A 17369-nucleotide genomic window follows, 5' to 3' on the forward strand; every position below is an offset into this window, starting at 1 on the left:
GGAGCAGCTCCTGGCAGGGATCTGCAGACCCGTGGAGAGAGGAGCCCATGCTGGAGCAGGTTTCCTGGTAGGGCTTGTGATCCTGTGGGAGACTCACACTGGAGCAGGCTGTCTCTGAATGACTGCACCCCATGGAAAGGTACCCATGGTGCAGCAGTTTATGAAGAACTGTAGCTCATGGGATGGACTCACACTGGAGAAATTCACAGAGAGCATTCTCCCGTGGGAGGAACCCACTCTGGAGCAGGGGGAGGACTCCTCTCCCTGAGCAGAACCAACCTGTAATGAACTGACCATAACTCCCATTCCCTGTCTCCCTGTGCCAGTGGGGGAGTGAAGGTAGCACCCAGGAAGAAGGGAGAGGTTGGGGAAATGTGTTTTAAGATTTGTCTTACCTCTCCTTATCCTGCTTTGATTTTGATTCACAAGAAATTAAATTAATATCCCTGACCCGAGTCTGTTTTGCCCATGATAGTAATTTGTGAGTGATCTTTCCCTGTCCTTCTATCAGCTCATGAGCCTTTCATTATATTTTCTCTCCCTGTCCAGTTGCAGAAGGGAATGATAGAGCAGCTTTGGTGGATGCCTGGCATCCACCCACCACAATAACACAAGTGAGAACTATATAGCAAGGTAAAGTGGATGTGTACAATCCTGGATTCCAACTCTCAGCAGCATCTGACCAGGAATATTTTTGGCTTTCCAAGACCTTCTCTATGAGGATGAGGAATACTTATGATGGAAAAGATACGGAAATACAAGGTGTTGATTTGTAGGCTCTTTGATATAGCTGACAGCAGGACAGCTAGATTCTGAGCAGGGGCTCCCTATTTTGCCACAATTTTGTTAATAACAGCAATATAGTCACATTTGTGCCTGTGTAAAATCAGAATAATTGTTTGATGTGGCATTGGTAAAATTCTATATAAACATAAGGCAGCATAGCCCCTCAAAGTCTTCTACCTTCTAGCCTCTTACCTTCCTCTAAAATTCTTGATATTTTTAAATAACCATCTCTTTCATGTCTTTTCACTATTTCAGGTGTAAGTTTTGTGACCACTATATTTTAGACTGTGAGTGTACATAAGTATTTTTTCTTACCATTGGTTTACTGCTTCTATTTTACACACAGGCACATTTAGTATGCTGTGTGATATCCTACATGATGAAAAAAAATCAAATATTTTGTCATCGTCTAAAAAAATGTGGGTATGCTTTAAAATTCTTTATGATTCCACAAAAACATGACATTTATTGTAATATTCAATTTCACTAGCATTAATTGCTCATGTGTTGAAATATTTTCCATTAACACAATGCTCAAAATAAACATCTAGGAAGAAAAGTAATTTAAAATACAAGGCTACTTCATTCTTCTGATTATAAATGTGGCACTTGCCTAAAAGAGTAAGAATGATTTCCTACAAGCTATTTAAATAGGAGTTAGCTTTAATGTGATGTGCAATTTTTCCACTTTATTTTTTTCTCAGGTTTTTTTCTTTCAATAAATAATTAAAAGTTGCAAATCTTATACTCTGGAAAATTTTACCTAAAAAGATGACTTTGCATTTAGACATTATAGACAAATAGTTAAAAGCACATGGAAGATTAATTAACCAATTTAATAAATAATTAATTATCAAGGGAATTACAATCAAGTGCTTAAGAATGAAGAAGTCTGCTGCAGAAAAAGCCTGTGCACAGTAGGTTCTTCTGTTCAGATTTTACATGGATACACCACGGGGCTTCCCTCAGATAACTGAGTATTGAGATCAGTTTCCAGCTGTGTCTAGAGGCAGATTGAAGCAGACACCAGGGTCTGGCCAGCACTGCTTCCTCACTGCTATCACTTCTCTTACTTCAACAGTTCCATTGTGCTCCAACTTTGGAACTGAGTAATAATACTTTTCTTCACAAGAAAGGCTATGCTTTCCACAGACACTTCAAATTAGAAAAGCTCTGAAAGTGAATATCCTTTTGTCTGAAATTAAATTGTGAATCCTGATAATGTGACCAAAGAACAATATATTTGCATCTTTATTTTGTTTTTTATTAGGAAAGGGTTTTTGCCCCTCAGAAGAGGTAGAAATTTTTTCAATATGTGATGTGCACATGCATTGTTTGGGATTTCTCTGCCAGCTCCTGAAACACTTGCTGCAGTTCATCCCTGGAAAAGGTCATCTAGAACATATTTCAGCATGGGTTTTGTAAATAAGCTTGTCAAGAAAAAACCTGTTATATGGCACCCACGAAATAAACCTTTCCCAGCTTTGATGGAAAGGAAGGAGAAAATGAAGTTCTACAGTGTTTCAGCTGCTCGGGGCATCATGTACTTCCATTGATTCAGAGTTCCAAGGCAGGCAGAGAGTTCTCCCAGAAGCTCTAGGTGGTACTGTCCAAAGCCATCAGGCAGAAGTAGCTGGGAAAGCATCTTAGCCTGAAACCCTGGGGCTCATGGTCCAAGCACCCATCCCTTCAGGCGCAACTCTCTCTATCTGTGGGATTTTTGGTCATCGTCTCCTTGCAGGGCAAGGGCTGGTTCAGAGGGAGCTGCCTGTTGCCTTTGGGATTTTGCTGCTTGTGCTTCTTCTGTGCTTGCCCCTCTCGGCTGGGGAGAGGAAGAGGAAGGAGAGTGGAATTGTCTGGGCCACTGCAGCTGTCACACAGCTCTTCACTTCGAAAGTTTTAATTAAGAATATAAAGGGTATATCCAGCTACACTTAAGGCAGCAGCAATGGAGCAGATGTATCATTACATCATAGTAAGGAAAAAATAGTAATTTGTTCCCCTGCTATGAACTCAGCTGCAGTGACTTATGAAAAACAACAGCAGGATTAGACAAGTATTTCATTAGGGTAATATTAAATTCTTCATAAAGAAAACAAAATTTTTAAAAGCAAAACAAGATGTCTGTGAAAATTAACATATGTCAAGAAGCCAGAAAAGCTTTGTCTTTTTTTTTTTTTTTTTTTTCCTTCAAGAAACTTAATTTGCAGATATTAGCTTTCTTTGGTCTGTCCTGTAACAAAAATAAGTCCTAGTTTTCACAAGATATATCCAAGGTAACTTCTCACAGATTATAGCAGAGGTTTACTTTTTAGCCTTCAGACTTTTGGGGTTTCCAGTAGGTGTGCTTACTCAAAAGTGCATGGAAATTTTCTAGATGCTATGATACAGAGGCTCCACTCCTTGCACCTTTTCCTGCTACTCAGGAATCAGCACAGGATAGATCCTTGTGCAGGAGGGAGGAGAGACAGGAATAGCTTTCCCTTGCTGCATTTGCTGCCACCTTGATTCTGGATCCACAAACATAATGGTCCTCTGACCAAGCATCTCTCAGACACATTAGAGCCATTTTTCAAGTTTACAAACCACAGCTTCCTGCAAATGATTGTCTGCTGTAATCAAAGCTAATTGGAGTGCCAATTACATCCCAGCGAGCGTAATTGGGTTACCAGTTCTGATGAGTCATCAAGTCACAGAAAAACGTGATGTGCATAAGTGCCACAGATTTCTGTCTATAACAAGGTATTTTTTCATGAGGAGCAGCAGCTCTTTCTCCAGCACAGCTGAGGCAGAGCCCGTGAGCAGGCTGTGCTTATGTACAGCAGAGCTGACTCAGCAGCAGTGTCCTGGGAGCCACATGCCAGTTAAGTGCTCATTAAGGTCATCAGTCCTCTATTTGCACCCTGACAGTAACTACTGTTTTTCTTGATTTCTGTGGCAATAACAAAGCCCAAAGTTCCTGACTACCCACCAGTTTAAAAGCAGAAGCAGGGGTCTAGATGACCTGAGTGTCTGACATGCCAGTACAACCTTAAGCTGTAGGTGAAATTACTGAAGACAGGACAGAGAGGCACATTCCTGCAGCAATCCAGCAAGGAATGCCATGGAGAAAATACTGAATTAAACATTGTGAATCAGTCTGGAAGCAGCTAGTGAGTGCTTTCACACTCTCTGCTTCTAAATGTGATTGTGGGAATACCTGACAGAGAAGTAATGGAGAAAAAAAAAACCAGCAAGGGAAACATTACCTTTCTTACTCATCATCAGCTATTTGCTATTGTCCCCAGTATCCTCTAAGCTACTGGAAATGAAGAGCTATCTTTAATAGTGCACATATAATATAAATTTGCTGAATGAATTTACAAAACAAGAACAAATTTTCAGGGGAATTAAGATCTTTTACTAGACTAGTCAGTAGAATTGGAAAAAAATATATTATATACTTCTGGTGTACATATAGTATATTTTTGGACTAATGGAAAAATACCATTTTGAGCTAAAAAGCTTGCCTTCTCTTTGTTCATAGGCAATCACAACAGCTATTTTTTTACCAATGGGAAAACTAACATACAGAGATTTCAGGTAGTACAGTCTTCTACCACTGCTGATGACTGTGCTAAAGAACATCAAAAAATTCTCACATTTACAAGCTTATCACTTTGATTGTAATCAAGTCATCACAGAAGGCACTAAAAAGCAAGTGAGCAGGACAGCAGTTCAGCATCAGAGGAGAACAGGAAACAACACTTGTTAGCACCTTGCATCCCAGTTAATCAAAGCAGTTTACAAACTTTACTAATATTCAGCCTCACCACAAATCTGTCAGGCAGGGAAATATTTCTACTGTTATTTCCCAGATGAGAAAACAGGGCCACAGGCACAGGTCAGTAACAGGCCCTGACTGAGTTAACAGTACTGCTCTGCTAGTTGATACCCATTCCCAGATTTAACCACTAATACAATTTGGATGATGCAGCGATCCAGCAGAGCCTTCTAAACATTCACATGTACAGTGATCATCTGAGTAACAAGTGAAATAGGCTTGAACATTGCTATTCCTCTCCTGCTGGAAAAACTCCACAGAGAAGCCTTACATAGACATGGCTGAAACTTGCAGACCAGCTGGCTGCCTAATGTCTTAGTCCTGAGCCAACTTCTCCCAAAACCTATTTTCTAGGGGACAACACAGATGCACCACAGCTGGACCACCATCTCTGAGTTGTTCTCGAACCACTGGATTCTGATTATGTTTACAGCATTACATCTGCACCCATTAGTTAGAATACTGTATTTCTAGTAAAACACATATTTGAATATTTGTCAAACTTCTTTTCAGTTATTTGGCTGTACCTTTCATGTCATGCCTGTAACAGGAAGCTCAGAAGACTGACTTTGCACTTCAGACTGCAAGACCTTGGCTATCTGAGACCCAGATAAGCCAGCCCAGAAAAAGCCCAGTGCTGGGCCTTTGGAAGGGCACTGAGCTTGTTAATACTGCTACTCATCTGTGCACTGAGGATACCATTCACGCTGGTGCCCTGGGCATGTTTTCTGAAGATGTCCACAGGGCTGAAAACCAGACAAGAACTCAGCTGGTGCTGACTGTGGGCTGATAAGTAATTCACCTTACTGAATGTCTATGACTTTTTGATATCCATGACGACTGAATTATTTTTCAAAGGCAGAACTCACTTGACAACAGTTACTGCTCTCTTCATAGGTACAATGCTATTTCCATTACCACATTTGTTATAAAATGGAGTAGAATTGAGACGGTCTGGTAGTGTGTAACTGTGTAATTACTGTTAATAGACACTACTTGGACTAATTCACATCATGGATCACAATCTGGTATTGGGGGGAAAATAGCTTGTGGCTTCAGATAGCACAGTAATTTTTGTTAACACTATAAATCAAATGCAGTTAAATGACATTCTCATGGGCACTGTCTGGCTGCTAGGCTAGCTGCAAGCCTTTTTTCTCCTGCACAGCAATGAATCACTGATGCTGACAATTTGCTCAAGAGCAGCCCTTTATTGCAAATGCAGAAAATATTTCTGAATTACTTCTAGGGTTTTGCAATTTCACATATTTCAATATCTCAGCCAGATATATTTGCCTTGAACTCTATTTTTCTATTGCTTTAATATTATGAAAACAATTACATAGTTAAAAAACCAAAACCAAAACAGGGATGATAAATACTTACCACTTGGCTTATATCATATCCCCAAGGAAGAAAAAGAACTCCTGTGTTATATTTCTCCCAGTGTGAACACATGAAGTTAAACAAGACAATGCTTAAATATATATACATTGTATATACAGAAACTCCAGTCTTCCCATTGTCACGGGAACAGACAGAAAAAAAAGAAAGCACAAAAATGGAGGTAGCCCAGCTATCCAGCCCATGGTCAAATAGTTCTCCCAGAGGAGTACTGGACTGAGTCCTTCGAGCATGTTTCCCATCTATGGAGTCTAGAAGGATTGAAAAAGGAAAAGAAAGAATTAGAGCACAACAAAAGGAGTAGATTTCTTCACATACAATTCACTACTGCCATATATAACATACAGGAAAATTACACTAATGAGAGCAAACTGAAGCACAACAGCCCCCTCAATACCAACAAGTTAGAACTGCTCATAAAAGAATTGCTCCAGATATCAAGTAATTTTTCTGTCCTTACCTCAGCTCTGAAACTAAATGCCACCTTCCTCATGAATTTTAGAAAGACACTCATAATTACTTGCCCCCAGGGGTGTTGAAACATTTTTACATCAGTTCCTGCAATTAGTTTCAAGTGCTGGAAATTGTCCATAGAGCTTCTTGCCCATCCATTGGTGTCGTGGACCCTCTGAGCCTTCACACCTCTTGTGGGGTGGATTCACTAGGGCATTTAAGTTCCTTGATGGTCAATACCTCAATGACTAACAGTTAAATGGCAGCTTAAAGGAACAAATTTCACAACATTTATTTGTATTTGTGCCTACATATATTTTAAAGTGCTTTTCAGTTTTCATACAAGAATGTGTTCAGGAGGCCAAAAGGACCAATGGCATCCTGGCCTCCATCAGAAATAGTGTGGCCAGCAGACCAGGACAGTGATTGTCCCCCTGTACTCAGCATTGGTGAGGTCACACCTTGAATCCTGTGTTCAGTTCTGGGCCCCTCACTACAAGAAGGACATTGAGGTGCTGGTGTGTATCCAGAGAATGGCAACAGAGCTAGGAAGGGTCTGGAGCACAAGTCTGAGAGAGTTGGGGTTGTTTAGCCTGGAGAAAAGGAGACTCAGGAGTGACCTTATCACTCTCTACAACCACCTGAAAGGAGGTTTTAGTGATATGGGGGCCAGTCTCTTCTCTCAGGTACAAGAAGAAACAATCCCAGGTCATACCAGGGGAGGTTACATTGGACATTAGGAAAACTTTATACACCAAGACCCTTGGAACAGGCTGCTCAGGTAAGTGGTGGAGTCACAATCGCTGGAGGATTTTAAAGGATGTGCAGATGCAGCACTTGGGGACATGGTTTAGTGGTGGACTTGGCATTGCTGGGTTAATGGTTGGACTTGATGACCTTAAACGTCTTTTCCAACATGTACAATTATATGATTCTAAGAATGCATTATAGTTAAGGTGCATTATGTGTTGATCACTTTTAGTACTTGAGTGCTTAAAAAATGATCCAGCACAGTACAGGACGTAACTCTGAGGATGTAGTTGGACAATATGGTTTGAGTTGATCTGATAGTTCACTGCTGTTGAACAGGGTGACCTGCAGCCTGTTCAGCTGGTGGAAAGACAGCAAACATTATCTTTTCTTCTGGGTCACTGAATTGGTGCTGTGAATGGTACAAAATGCAAGGGAGGTGGCACAAGGGAGGAATGGTGAATACAGAGAAAGGTAGTCTAGCAGTTGTAATGTTTCCGAGTTGTAATGTCAAACCATACCCTTAGTCTCTTGTCTGACACTGTGCAGGTGAAAAATAGAACTATTTTCCTCTTAAAGTTAAGTGTAAACATGCATGATGAACCTCCTAGGGAAAAGTACATAGAAGAAACCCTACAGATTACTTGGTTTTGTCTTGAATCTCAAAATAAAATGGAGATGCTTCTCTTTTTGATATTACTTGGAAGGTGCTGTAGCTAACAATTATTAGCTATTGATAGCATTAATAAGCCAAAACTGACTAGGAACACAACTCAGCAGAGTGAGACCAAAGACGCCACGGCTGCTGTAGATCATATGCTACTTACTTCCCTGGATTATTTGGCAGTACTGTGAGTTTTGTTTAATGTAAATATACTTCAGGGACCTAAACCAGGAAAAGATTTTGTACAGATTTTAGACTATATCTCTATTGTAATAGCTAAACAGCTGTGATATATCCTCTGCTCAAACACAAATCTCTTGAGACAGTTCTCAGAACTCTAAAACTTAAATATCTCATTGAGGATTTCAACTATAGTTTGCCTCCTTCTAGAGACTCATTCTCTCTCTATTAATATTTCCATTGCATTTTCAGCATCTTACTGAAATGTGCAGAAAGAAAACTGTATATGCTTGAGGTTACTTGAAAGGTATTGCAATAAAATTAGAAATTAGAAATTCTTCCATCCATTAATATCTCTGAAGCATAAAATATGCTTCACCTCACAGTGAAAAGTGGTTTTCATTTTGCAAGAACTTGGTTTTTCTAAAAAGGAGCTTATAATATAGTCCTAAAATACAGTGATTCTAATTATAATGATCATGGAAAAAAAAATACAGGAACTATATGACACATACATCAAACTGGATTTTCAGAAATCCTTAACCATATTTTCCATTTAGCTTCATTAGCTTTTTAAAAGACTAAAAATATTTTCTGGCCTAGCTTTCAGTTTGAAATCATTCATGTCAACAATGGTGTGTGTTCATTGGTTAACGTACACTGTCTCACACTTCCATTGCTTTAGAATTCTTATATTATGATTTTGTCTCACAAAGATTCATAAATACTCTGTTTTATAAAGTTTATATAACTTTTAAAGAGTGGAATTCAAATTAAAAGCAAAAATACTCCATTTCATGGGAAGCAAATGATACCAAACCACCTTAAAAAAGCAGGAGAGATGGAGAGCAGCATGTTAGGGTATTTGGAGAGAGTAACTGTGTCATTAAAATAAGCTAAGAAAGTTTACAGTTGCATATTTAGTTAGTTATTATGGTTCTTTGCAGTCTTCCAGAGGGAAAATTTTGGCCATGCAAAATTAAATCTCCGACTAAATATTTTATGAAGTGGTTTGGACAGCAAACATAAAAATCTACGTATATATTAGTTAATTATAGTTTTGACTGTCAACACCATATTCCTTGTCTTCCAAGTATTAGGAACTACAAGCTTCACTGGCAAAACCCATCTACATTCAAAATTTCAGAAGCTGAACTTCCCATGAGCCTTCTGGGGTGCCACAGTAACAGTTCCAATATGTAATTCCAATTTATGAAGCAATAGTCCCTTCATTAAATTCCACACAATGCTGTAAAAAATGGTTTTCACAAAAGAAACCACTGCTTCTGAGTACACAGAGCTGCTAGAGAAAACTGAGTAGTAGTCACCTTCAAGGGATTGTTGTCCCATTGCTTTTTATGGTACAAATAAAAAGAAATTCTGGACAAAAAAGATTTTGGCCCAATCTCACCAACTGAATAGAAATGCCAAGGTATGTAGAATGCTGGGGGATACATCTGCTCCAGGGGATACTCCAGGTGAATCAAGATGCCTCTACGTGCATTGGTCTGATTCCAAAAGTGGTCAGCCCCTCTGCACAGCACTGCAGCCTACATGTATAACACATCTGTATATAGCCTGAGGATCTCAAATCTGGCATACAAATATATAGCTACACTGCAATGGCCTTACCAGAAACAGTTCCAAAGAGAGAGTACATTTAACATCAAAGAATAGACTCATTAAGGTTGAAAAAGACCTCCAAGATCGCTGAGTTCAGTCTCTGACTGAACATCACCATGTCAACTAAACCATAATGCTAAGCGCCATGTCCAGTAGTTTCTTGAACACTTTCCAGGAATGGCGATTCCACCACCTTCCTGGGCAGCCCATTTCAAGGCTTAACCACCCTTTCAGAGAAAAATTTCTTCCTGATGTCACACAGGAACCACTCCTGACATAGCCTGAGGTTATTTCCTCTTGTCTTTGTTGATTGTTGTCTAGGAGAAGAGACTGACCCCCGACTTGCTACAGACTCATTTCAGGTGGTTGTAGAGAGCAATAAGGTCATCCTTGAGACTTCTTTTCTCCAGACATAACATCCTCAGCTCCTTCAGCCGCTCTTCATAAGATTTGTACTCCAGACAACAGACCAGCTCTGTTGCCCTTCTCTGAACACACCCCAGCATCTCAATGTCCTTCTTCTGGTGAGGGGCCCACAGCAGAATACAGATTTTGAAGTGAGGCTTGACTGATGCTGAGCACAGAGGGATGATCACTGCCCTGATCCTGCTATCCAAACTCTTTCTGATACAGGCCAGGATACCATTGGTGTTTTTGGCTACCTGGGCACACTTCTCAATGTTAGCCACTGTCAACCAGCACTCCCAGGTCCTCTTCCACTGAGTCTCTTTCTAGCTACTCTGCTAGAAAGTGACACTGGCTGCTCCCTCCTGGATTGCAGCAGGGCACTGGCTGCTCCCTCCTGGATTACAGGGGCTCTGTTCTGCTCCCTGTCCCTGCCTACCAGCTCAGCAGGTGGCTGCCTTGAGGATATCAGGTCTTTCTGCTGAAGATTGAGGCAAAGAAGACATCAAGTACCTCAGCCTTTTCCTCATCTTTGGTTACAATTTCCCCTCCACATCTAATAAAGGATGGAGATTTTCCTTGGCCCTCCTTGTGTTGTTAATGTATTTATAAAACCATTTTGTATTATTTTTCACAGTGGTGACAACATGGAGTTCTAGCTGAGCTCTCACCAATCCAGTTTTCTCTCTACAAGACCTGATGACATCCTTGTACTCTTCTTGAGTTGTCTGCCCCTATTTCCCAAGGTAATGAACTCTTTATTCTCCCCAAGTGCCAGTGAAAGCTCCCTGTTTGGCCAGGCCAATCTTCTTCCCTGATGGCTCACCTAGGGATAGCCTGCTCCTGTGCCTATAAGATTTTCTTCTTTACATGTATCCAGCCTTTCTGGGCCCTTATTACACAGAACAATGCAGTCCTTTAAATATACTACTGTTAGTATCCCCTAAAAATAACTCTGTTGCACCATGTTGTGGAAACTCTAGCTTGGAACAAGAGAGCTTTGGAAGAGAAAGTAAAAAAGCCACACTAACGTGGATCTCACTGCCAGGTCAGCATGATTTCAGGTCTGTCTTCACACCACTGCACAGCAAGGTGCAACATACCTAAAAATACACTCATGGCACAATATAAAGTAGTAAAAATGGAATATGAAAGTGAAGTGTAGGTGTTATGGGAGAAAAACAGCAAGAGGAAAGAAAAAAATACATATTTATTTCTGTAAGAAGCTCAGGTCTGTCATCACATCTGTCATCACCATCTCTCCTGACACACTCCTTAAGCACTGAAGTGCCAAACAATTTCCTTTATTCTGCTTTGTCCTTTACTTTTCCTATCTTTGAAAGCACCCTTTGCTAATTCTGGCATCTGAGCTTCTCAGAATCTCATCATCAAGGAACAAAATTTTTATATAGGGATAGCACAAGGGGGAATGGGTTCATTGAAAGAAAGTAGGTTTAGATTAGGTATTACCAAGAAAATCTTTACAGTGAGGATGGTGAGGCACTGGATTGCTTTGTCTGGAGAAGCTGGGAATGTTCCTGGAAGTGTTCAAGGCCAGACTGGGACTCTGAACAGCCTGATCTAGGGGAAGGTGTCCCTGCCCATGGCAGGGGGATTGGAACCAGACTGCTGCTATATTATGATTTCCATCATTCCTCTAAAATAATTTGAACTTTCAAGAGGGATAACAGTTACTGTAATAGAACCTCTAATATATTACTTAATATGCTGTTTCAGGTTTAAGTCTTATGAATATTTTTTTTGTGTGTGTTGTGGTTCGGGGGTTATTTGTTTGTTTGTTTAATCTAAGAGAACTGTTTTGGAAAGAGAGTAATTCATCCAGAATGCCTCTTTATCTCGGAATAATCACTAGCAAATTTGAAGATAAAATTACATGAAAATGTCAGACATGCAAATTATTTCACTGTACATTACCTAAAGCATAAGCACAAAACGTGGTAAAAGCACTGAACAGCCACACCCAGGTGGGAACAAGTCCAGGACTGGTACCTGAAAAAAAATGGGCTATTGAGTCAGTGTAACAGGGGTTAACATCAAAGAAATCCACCAAGATATGTATGTACATACAAACTAGCTGCCATTGATTTTAACACACTGCATCAAACAGATTGAAATATTTGAGTCTGACCTTCAGGCATTGGTGAGCTCTATCAAAGAAGCACTGAGCAGGTTTGAATGTGTTTTCACCATAAAGGACAAAAGGTAATTGAGAGTTTTTTTGGTCCTGAAATGACTCTAGTATTACACAAAACAATGATAGCAACTAAGTAAAAATATTCACAGGTCATGGGTAGACTATCCATTGAAAAATTAGTTAATGTTAATGTAATATATATATATATAAAAAAAAGTTTTCAAACATTATTATCAGTACCAGTCTGGGGTTTGTGTAGCACTCTTATCACAGAGATCTGAAAAGGAAGTTTTTGTCCTTAGGCTAGCAGAAATATTAGCACCTTTTTTTTTTTTTTTTTTTTTTTGCCATGAGAAGGAAATGATGGTTGAATTGGACAGAGGCCCGAGTTCTGCTGATAGCACTAATCCAAGGTTATTGCTGGTCCCTTAAAGAAATTGATCCTTTTTCCAAGAGACTTCTATTTAACTTAAACATCACCCAATACTACATCAACACTAAACAGTTGTAAATGCAAAGTCCTCTCAGGTTTTGCCATCTGGCACCAAACACAGAGAATTCCTGCATACAAAGCTGTGTCCTTGCCTGAATGATGCCAGGAGATGCCCTTAAAGCAGTGCCCTGATTACCTTTCTCTCAGTGCCTCATCTTGCCATTCTGAAAGAAAATATCACAATTCCTGACTCCTAGCTGCAAATCTGCAAACTGCACCATGAAAACCAACTGCAGGAAATTAAGTTTTTTATTTCTGATCCTAGGTATAGGATTGATATATGATAGTTCAAAGGCCCTTTAGGTTGTATGAAGGTTTCCCAGCAACTGAGAAATGGCGGGTACTGTTCTCATGTGGACTTGGGAAGAGCTTGCAAACTACACATACAGGTCTCAACTCTAACAGACTTAATCACCATTTCAAATGTCTTCAATTCCATGTATATCTACTGAGAATGTGCCAAGATAACATCATCCCATGGAAAAAAGATCTGTTCTGGATGTTCTTTTATTACAGGGTTGAGTAAATTTCATCTGCATTGATAAAAAAGTGACAGGTGTTCAAGAACGAGGTCAGACAACTATATAACAAGCTGGTCCTGAAAATGTAACTTCTGAACCAAAACTGCTAACAAGTATCCCTGCCTCTAGAATTGCTATGATAAATGTACAACGAAACACACCAAAGGGTACCTCCTGAAGCTAACCACAGGCATAACAAAATAAAGGCAGCTAAATGTAGTTGTTTCAGGAAATAAAAGTGTTATCTTCACTGAATTGTCTAGTTTAAAGAAAATCAAAGACTTTTGTCTATATATATATATATTACATATTAATCACCTGGAAGACTCTTACTACCTTCTGTGGGCTTCAACATCTGGTCTGAGAATCCAAACCAAACATGCCCTATGCTCAGGAGCAATTAGATCAAAAAATTTCTAACTTGATCTTCAGTGAAGAGCAAACATGGACTTGGACATAGAAAGTCATAATTTGAAAAGACATTTATTTAGCAACTATGTTTTTGTCTAAAAGCAGTCTTGAATAACGGTGTAAATATGTGGAGAAATGAAAGGGAAGTTAACTCCTTCAGGCATCATTTTAGGTATCAGGAAATATGAAATCAATGAAAATGTTATGAAGAATATTCAAGTGGATTTTGGCTGCATATTTAAACGCAGGAATAAACTTTAAATATAATGAGATCTTCCCAGAGACTTCAAGCAGCATATGCTGAAATACTTTTTAGGGATAAAATTAAATAAGATTTTTCAATAAAATTATCTAAATTAATAATGCTATGTGTGAGGCAGATTCTCCTATCTGTGCCTATAGGAGCCTTATTAAGGGAATAAGTGTAAGATTTAAAGTGTCTGATACCTCCCTGAAACATTCAGAAGTATAAGCAGTTCAGTAATTCTGAAAAATTACAACATTAATATATTTACCTGATGCAGTGTAGTCCCAGTCATAAAAAGATATTAGAAAATAATTAAATAAAATCATAATAAATCCAGAAAATGTTAACAGGTTGGGAGCAATCCACAAAGGCACTATCTGTTTAAAAATGAAAGGGAAAAAATCAGAAAAATTATATTTCAAATTTTAATCTTATTTTAATAAAATATTTTATATCAGGAAAGAAGCTTTTGTATGACATTAACAATGTTCAGATTTGTATATATTTCCCCATTTAATTGGGAAATTTATTTTCAAATGCAATCTTTTTGCCTGATTTCTGTGACTGCAGTAAGAATGATATTTTTAAAATGTTGTACTCGCACTAAAATGTTGTACATTATCCTCATTTACCCAGCCTCCAAGGGAAGCCTGTTGTGATCAGCTGTATCAGAACTGAAAGAAGACTGCAGCACCCCAGTGTGGTAATTCAGTATCCACGTGTCAGGTTCTTTAAGCATTGTATTCCCACTCTGTAACAAGGAAAGTCCTTCTTTCCAAGGCAAAGGATGTGAGTAATTTCTTACTCAAAACATCAACTAAATCACACCCCGAGTTCATTACACTTTTAGATACAGAATATCTCCCCATTACAAGCATCTCCCTACACTCTAGATAGTAACTTTATGACAGGCTCTCCCTCCTTATTCATCAATTATTAACACTCTATTAATTCATTTTGCTTTGGAGGGTGCTGAAAAAGACTCTCTGACTTCACCTAAACCTCTTTGTCCCAGTAACTATTATCAGGCATTCATTCCCTGTGGCTTTAAGGTGCTCCTTATACTGCAAAAGGAATCCCTTTTGAGAACACTCTCCCCAAGTAACACAGTTTCTCCAGAATATTGTTTGAAATAGCCTACACAGCTTTCTACATGATTTTTAGACAGAATATATTTGCAGAAATACTAAGTATCAATCATTACCATCACTCAAACACATTAGCAATATATTTAAAACACAAAAATACTGGAGGCTTATAATTAAATTATTTGGAATGTCTAAGGACTCAAAATGCATATAAAGTACTTCAACACAATAAAATAGTACAAGAAAATATTAAAGAAAACCAAGTCAAATAATTCCTGATACTAATAGGAATAGTATATTACAATATACTATAGAATATATAGTATACTATAACTATGCTAACAATAGTTTTGAAATCAAATGTTTTGTTATTATTTCTGGACTAGCTAGCTGAACAGACAGATAAATACATATTAATTTATTTTATCATACTGCTACATTTACTTAAATTTACTTCTAAAATCTGAATGCTTTAACTATTAACTATCCTGACTAGATTATCTTTTTCAACTATAGAGCAATTTGTAATATTCAGGAGAAATCATGAAACCGATGGTGTACCGACTAAGTGTACACTTCCAAAAATCAGGTTAGAGTTCCTGAACACTTTTCCATTTTTTTTTTCTTAGATGTTTTCTGTAATAACATTGGGAAAACTATTGTATTTGATATTTGCTTTCCTTATCAGCAGGACTTTATCATTGATTTTAAAACACTGTATGTCAGCTCTCATTGTATTTAAAATACACCATGGAATGCATAGAGCAACTATTTTTAAAATGTAACATATCTATCATTCTTGGTGTTCAAAGGGGCAAATCTAAACCTCTAAGAAAAGGGACAGCAAATGTCCCCTGAAGTTCCTTTTGGAGAGCATCTAAGGAGGAACCCTTCACTGCATGGTCTCCCTTTCTTACACTGACTGCATGCTCAGCATGCAGCAACAGCCACACATCTTCCAGTTTTGCTACCTTAGGATGCAGAAGATGGCTCTCCTGCTGGGGATTTATCTGGTATCCCTGACCTTCCATGAAATAAGAAGCACAGACACTGAAAAAAAAAAAAATCTAGATTTGTCTCTTTTGATCTATGATTTAGATTATATATATGGATGAAATGTTTACATAGATATACATGGATAAACTGACTGCTTTTTCCTGGATGATTCATAAGAGTTGTTGACTATCAAATCAAGTGGGGCACCACAAATGTCTGCTTTCTAATTAGACTCATCATTCTAAACAGTCACAATGTCATTTTTAAGTTATTACAGGAAATAATTCATGCTTCCATGGTGCGAAAATGAAATTATTTTAATCCACTTTCTTGCTAACTGTGTATTTTAAGAAGGAAACTTTCAAAGGTTTTTCAACTTGTTATATTGCAATCCCTTTGGCTAAGAGATACACCATGAAAAACAGTTACAGGAGTTCTGTCCTCAGGAAACAGACTCTCCTGCAGTTAAACCCTTAAGCATGTTCTTTTGATCCTTACTGAACCTAATCTGTCTAGGTATTTGGAAAGTATTCCAGTTGCAAAATCCCTTTTGTTATATCTAATGCTCGTTATCTTTTTAGTTGGCACTACACTACCATCACCCTATTTCATAATTAGAAAATCACAGAGTGTTCAAGATTAACGTCTTACACACCTTGGAAAAATAGAGCCTGAATTTATTAGTATGCTATAGAAGGATGAGCTGCAAACTTTATTAGACAGTAGAGGTCTAATACATCAATGTGCTCCATGATTAATACAACTGGAGGTGCCATGGGGCAAATCACATCTGCTCTCTGGCAAAACCTTTGTGTGCTTGAATCTTTTAAAAAACTCTTAGTTCCATGAAGTATTAACTGATTTCTGTTTTTCTGGGTCTAGCCATTCATTCTAAAAGCCTTAATACAAACAGCAAATGCTTTAATATAGGAACTATTTGGAGAATAAATTGTAAAGTACACACTTATACAAAGATCTGTTCAAATTTCACTAGGTCACTTGAGACCACTAAAATGCTACTATTGCTCAATTCTGCTGATAAAATCAAAGTTCATAAAGAAAACAGAGGGGAGTTTAATTGATTTCAGTGATACTGGCATACACCTGTGTACTCCAGTGGGATTTCCTCCTTTTCCTCTCATTGTCCAACATCCCCACCAGAGATAAATGAGCTGGGTTCCGACAATATGTTTTCAGCTCAAAAATTCATAGATTTTTAATGTCAAGCTCATCATAATTTCTTATAACACAGGAAGTACATTTTACAATGAATGGTAATGACTTATAACATAGGAAACATATCTTCCAATGAATTCTGCATTATGGAACACAGAGAAACTTGTGTTGCCATTAGGATTAAACAGGCATAT

General features: G+C 38.4%; 1 protein-coding gene across 1 annotated transcript in view; it reads right to left on the bottom strand.

Annotated features, from left to right (window-relative positions):
- LOC115493875 (ethanolaminephosphotransferase 1) overlaps positions 1-17369 on the bottom strand; it is a 56557-nt gene that overhangs the window by 24069 nt on the left and 15119 nt on the right. The window contains exons 3-5 of the mRNA XM_030266173.4: positions 14184-14292; positions 12024-12098; positions 5996-6264 (exon numbers count right to left, since the gene is read on the bottom strand). Coding sequence (XP_030122033.4) covers positions 5996-6264; positions 12024-12098; positions 14184-14292 — 453 coding nt within the window. The remainder of the gene's footprint in view (positions 1-5995; positions 6265-12023; positions 12099-14183; positions 14293-17369) is intronic.

This window comes from Taeniopygia guttata, chromosome 2 (assembly GCF_048771995.1).
Source record: "Taeniopygia guttata chromosome 2, bTaeGut7.mat, whole genome shotgun sequence".
Taxonomy (NCBI): Eukaryota; Metazoa; Chordata; class Aves; order Passeriformes; family Estrildidae; genus Taeniopygia; species Taeniopygia guttata.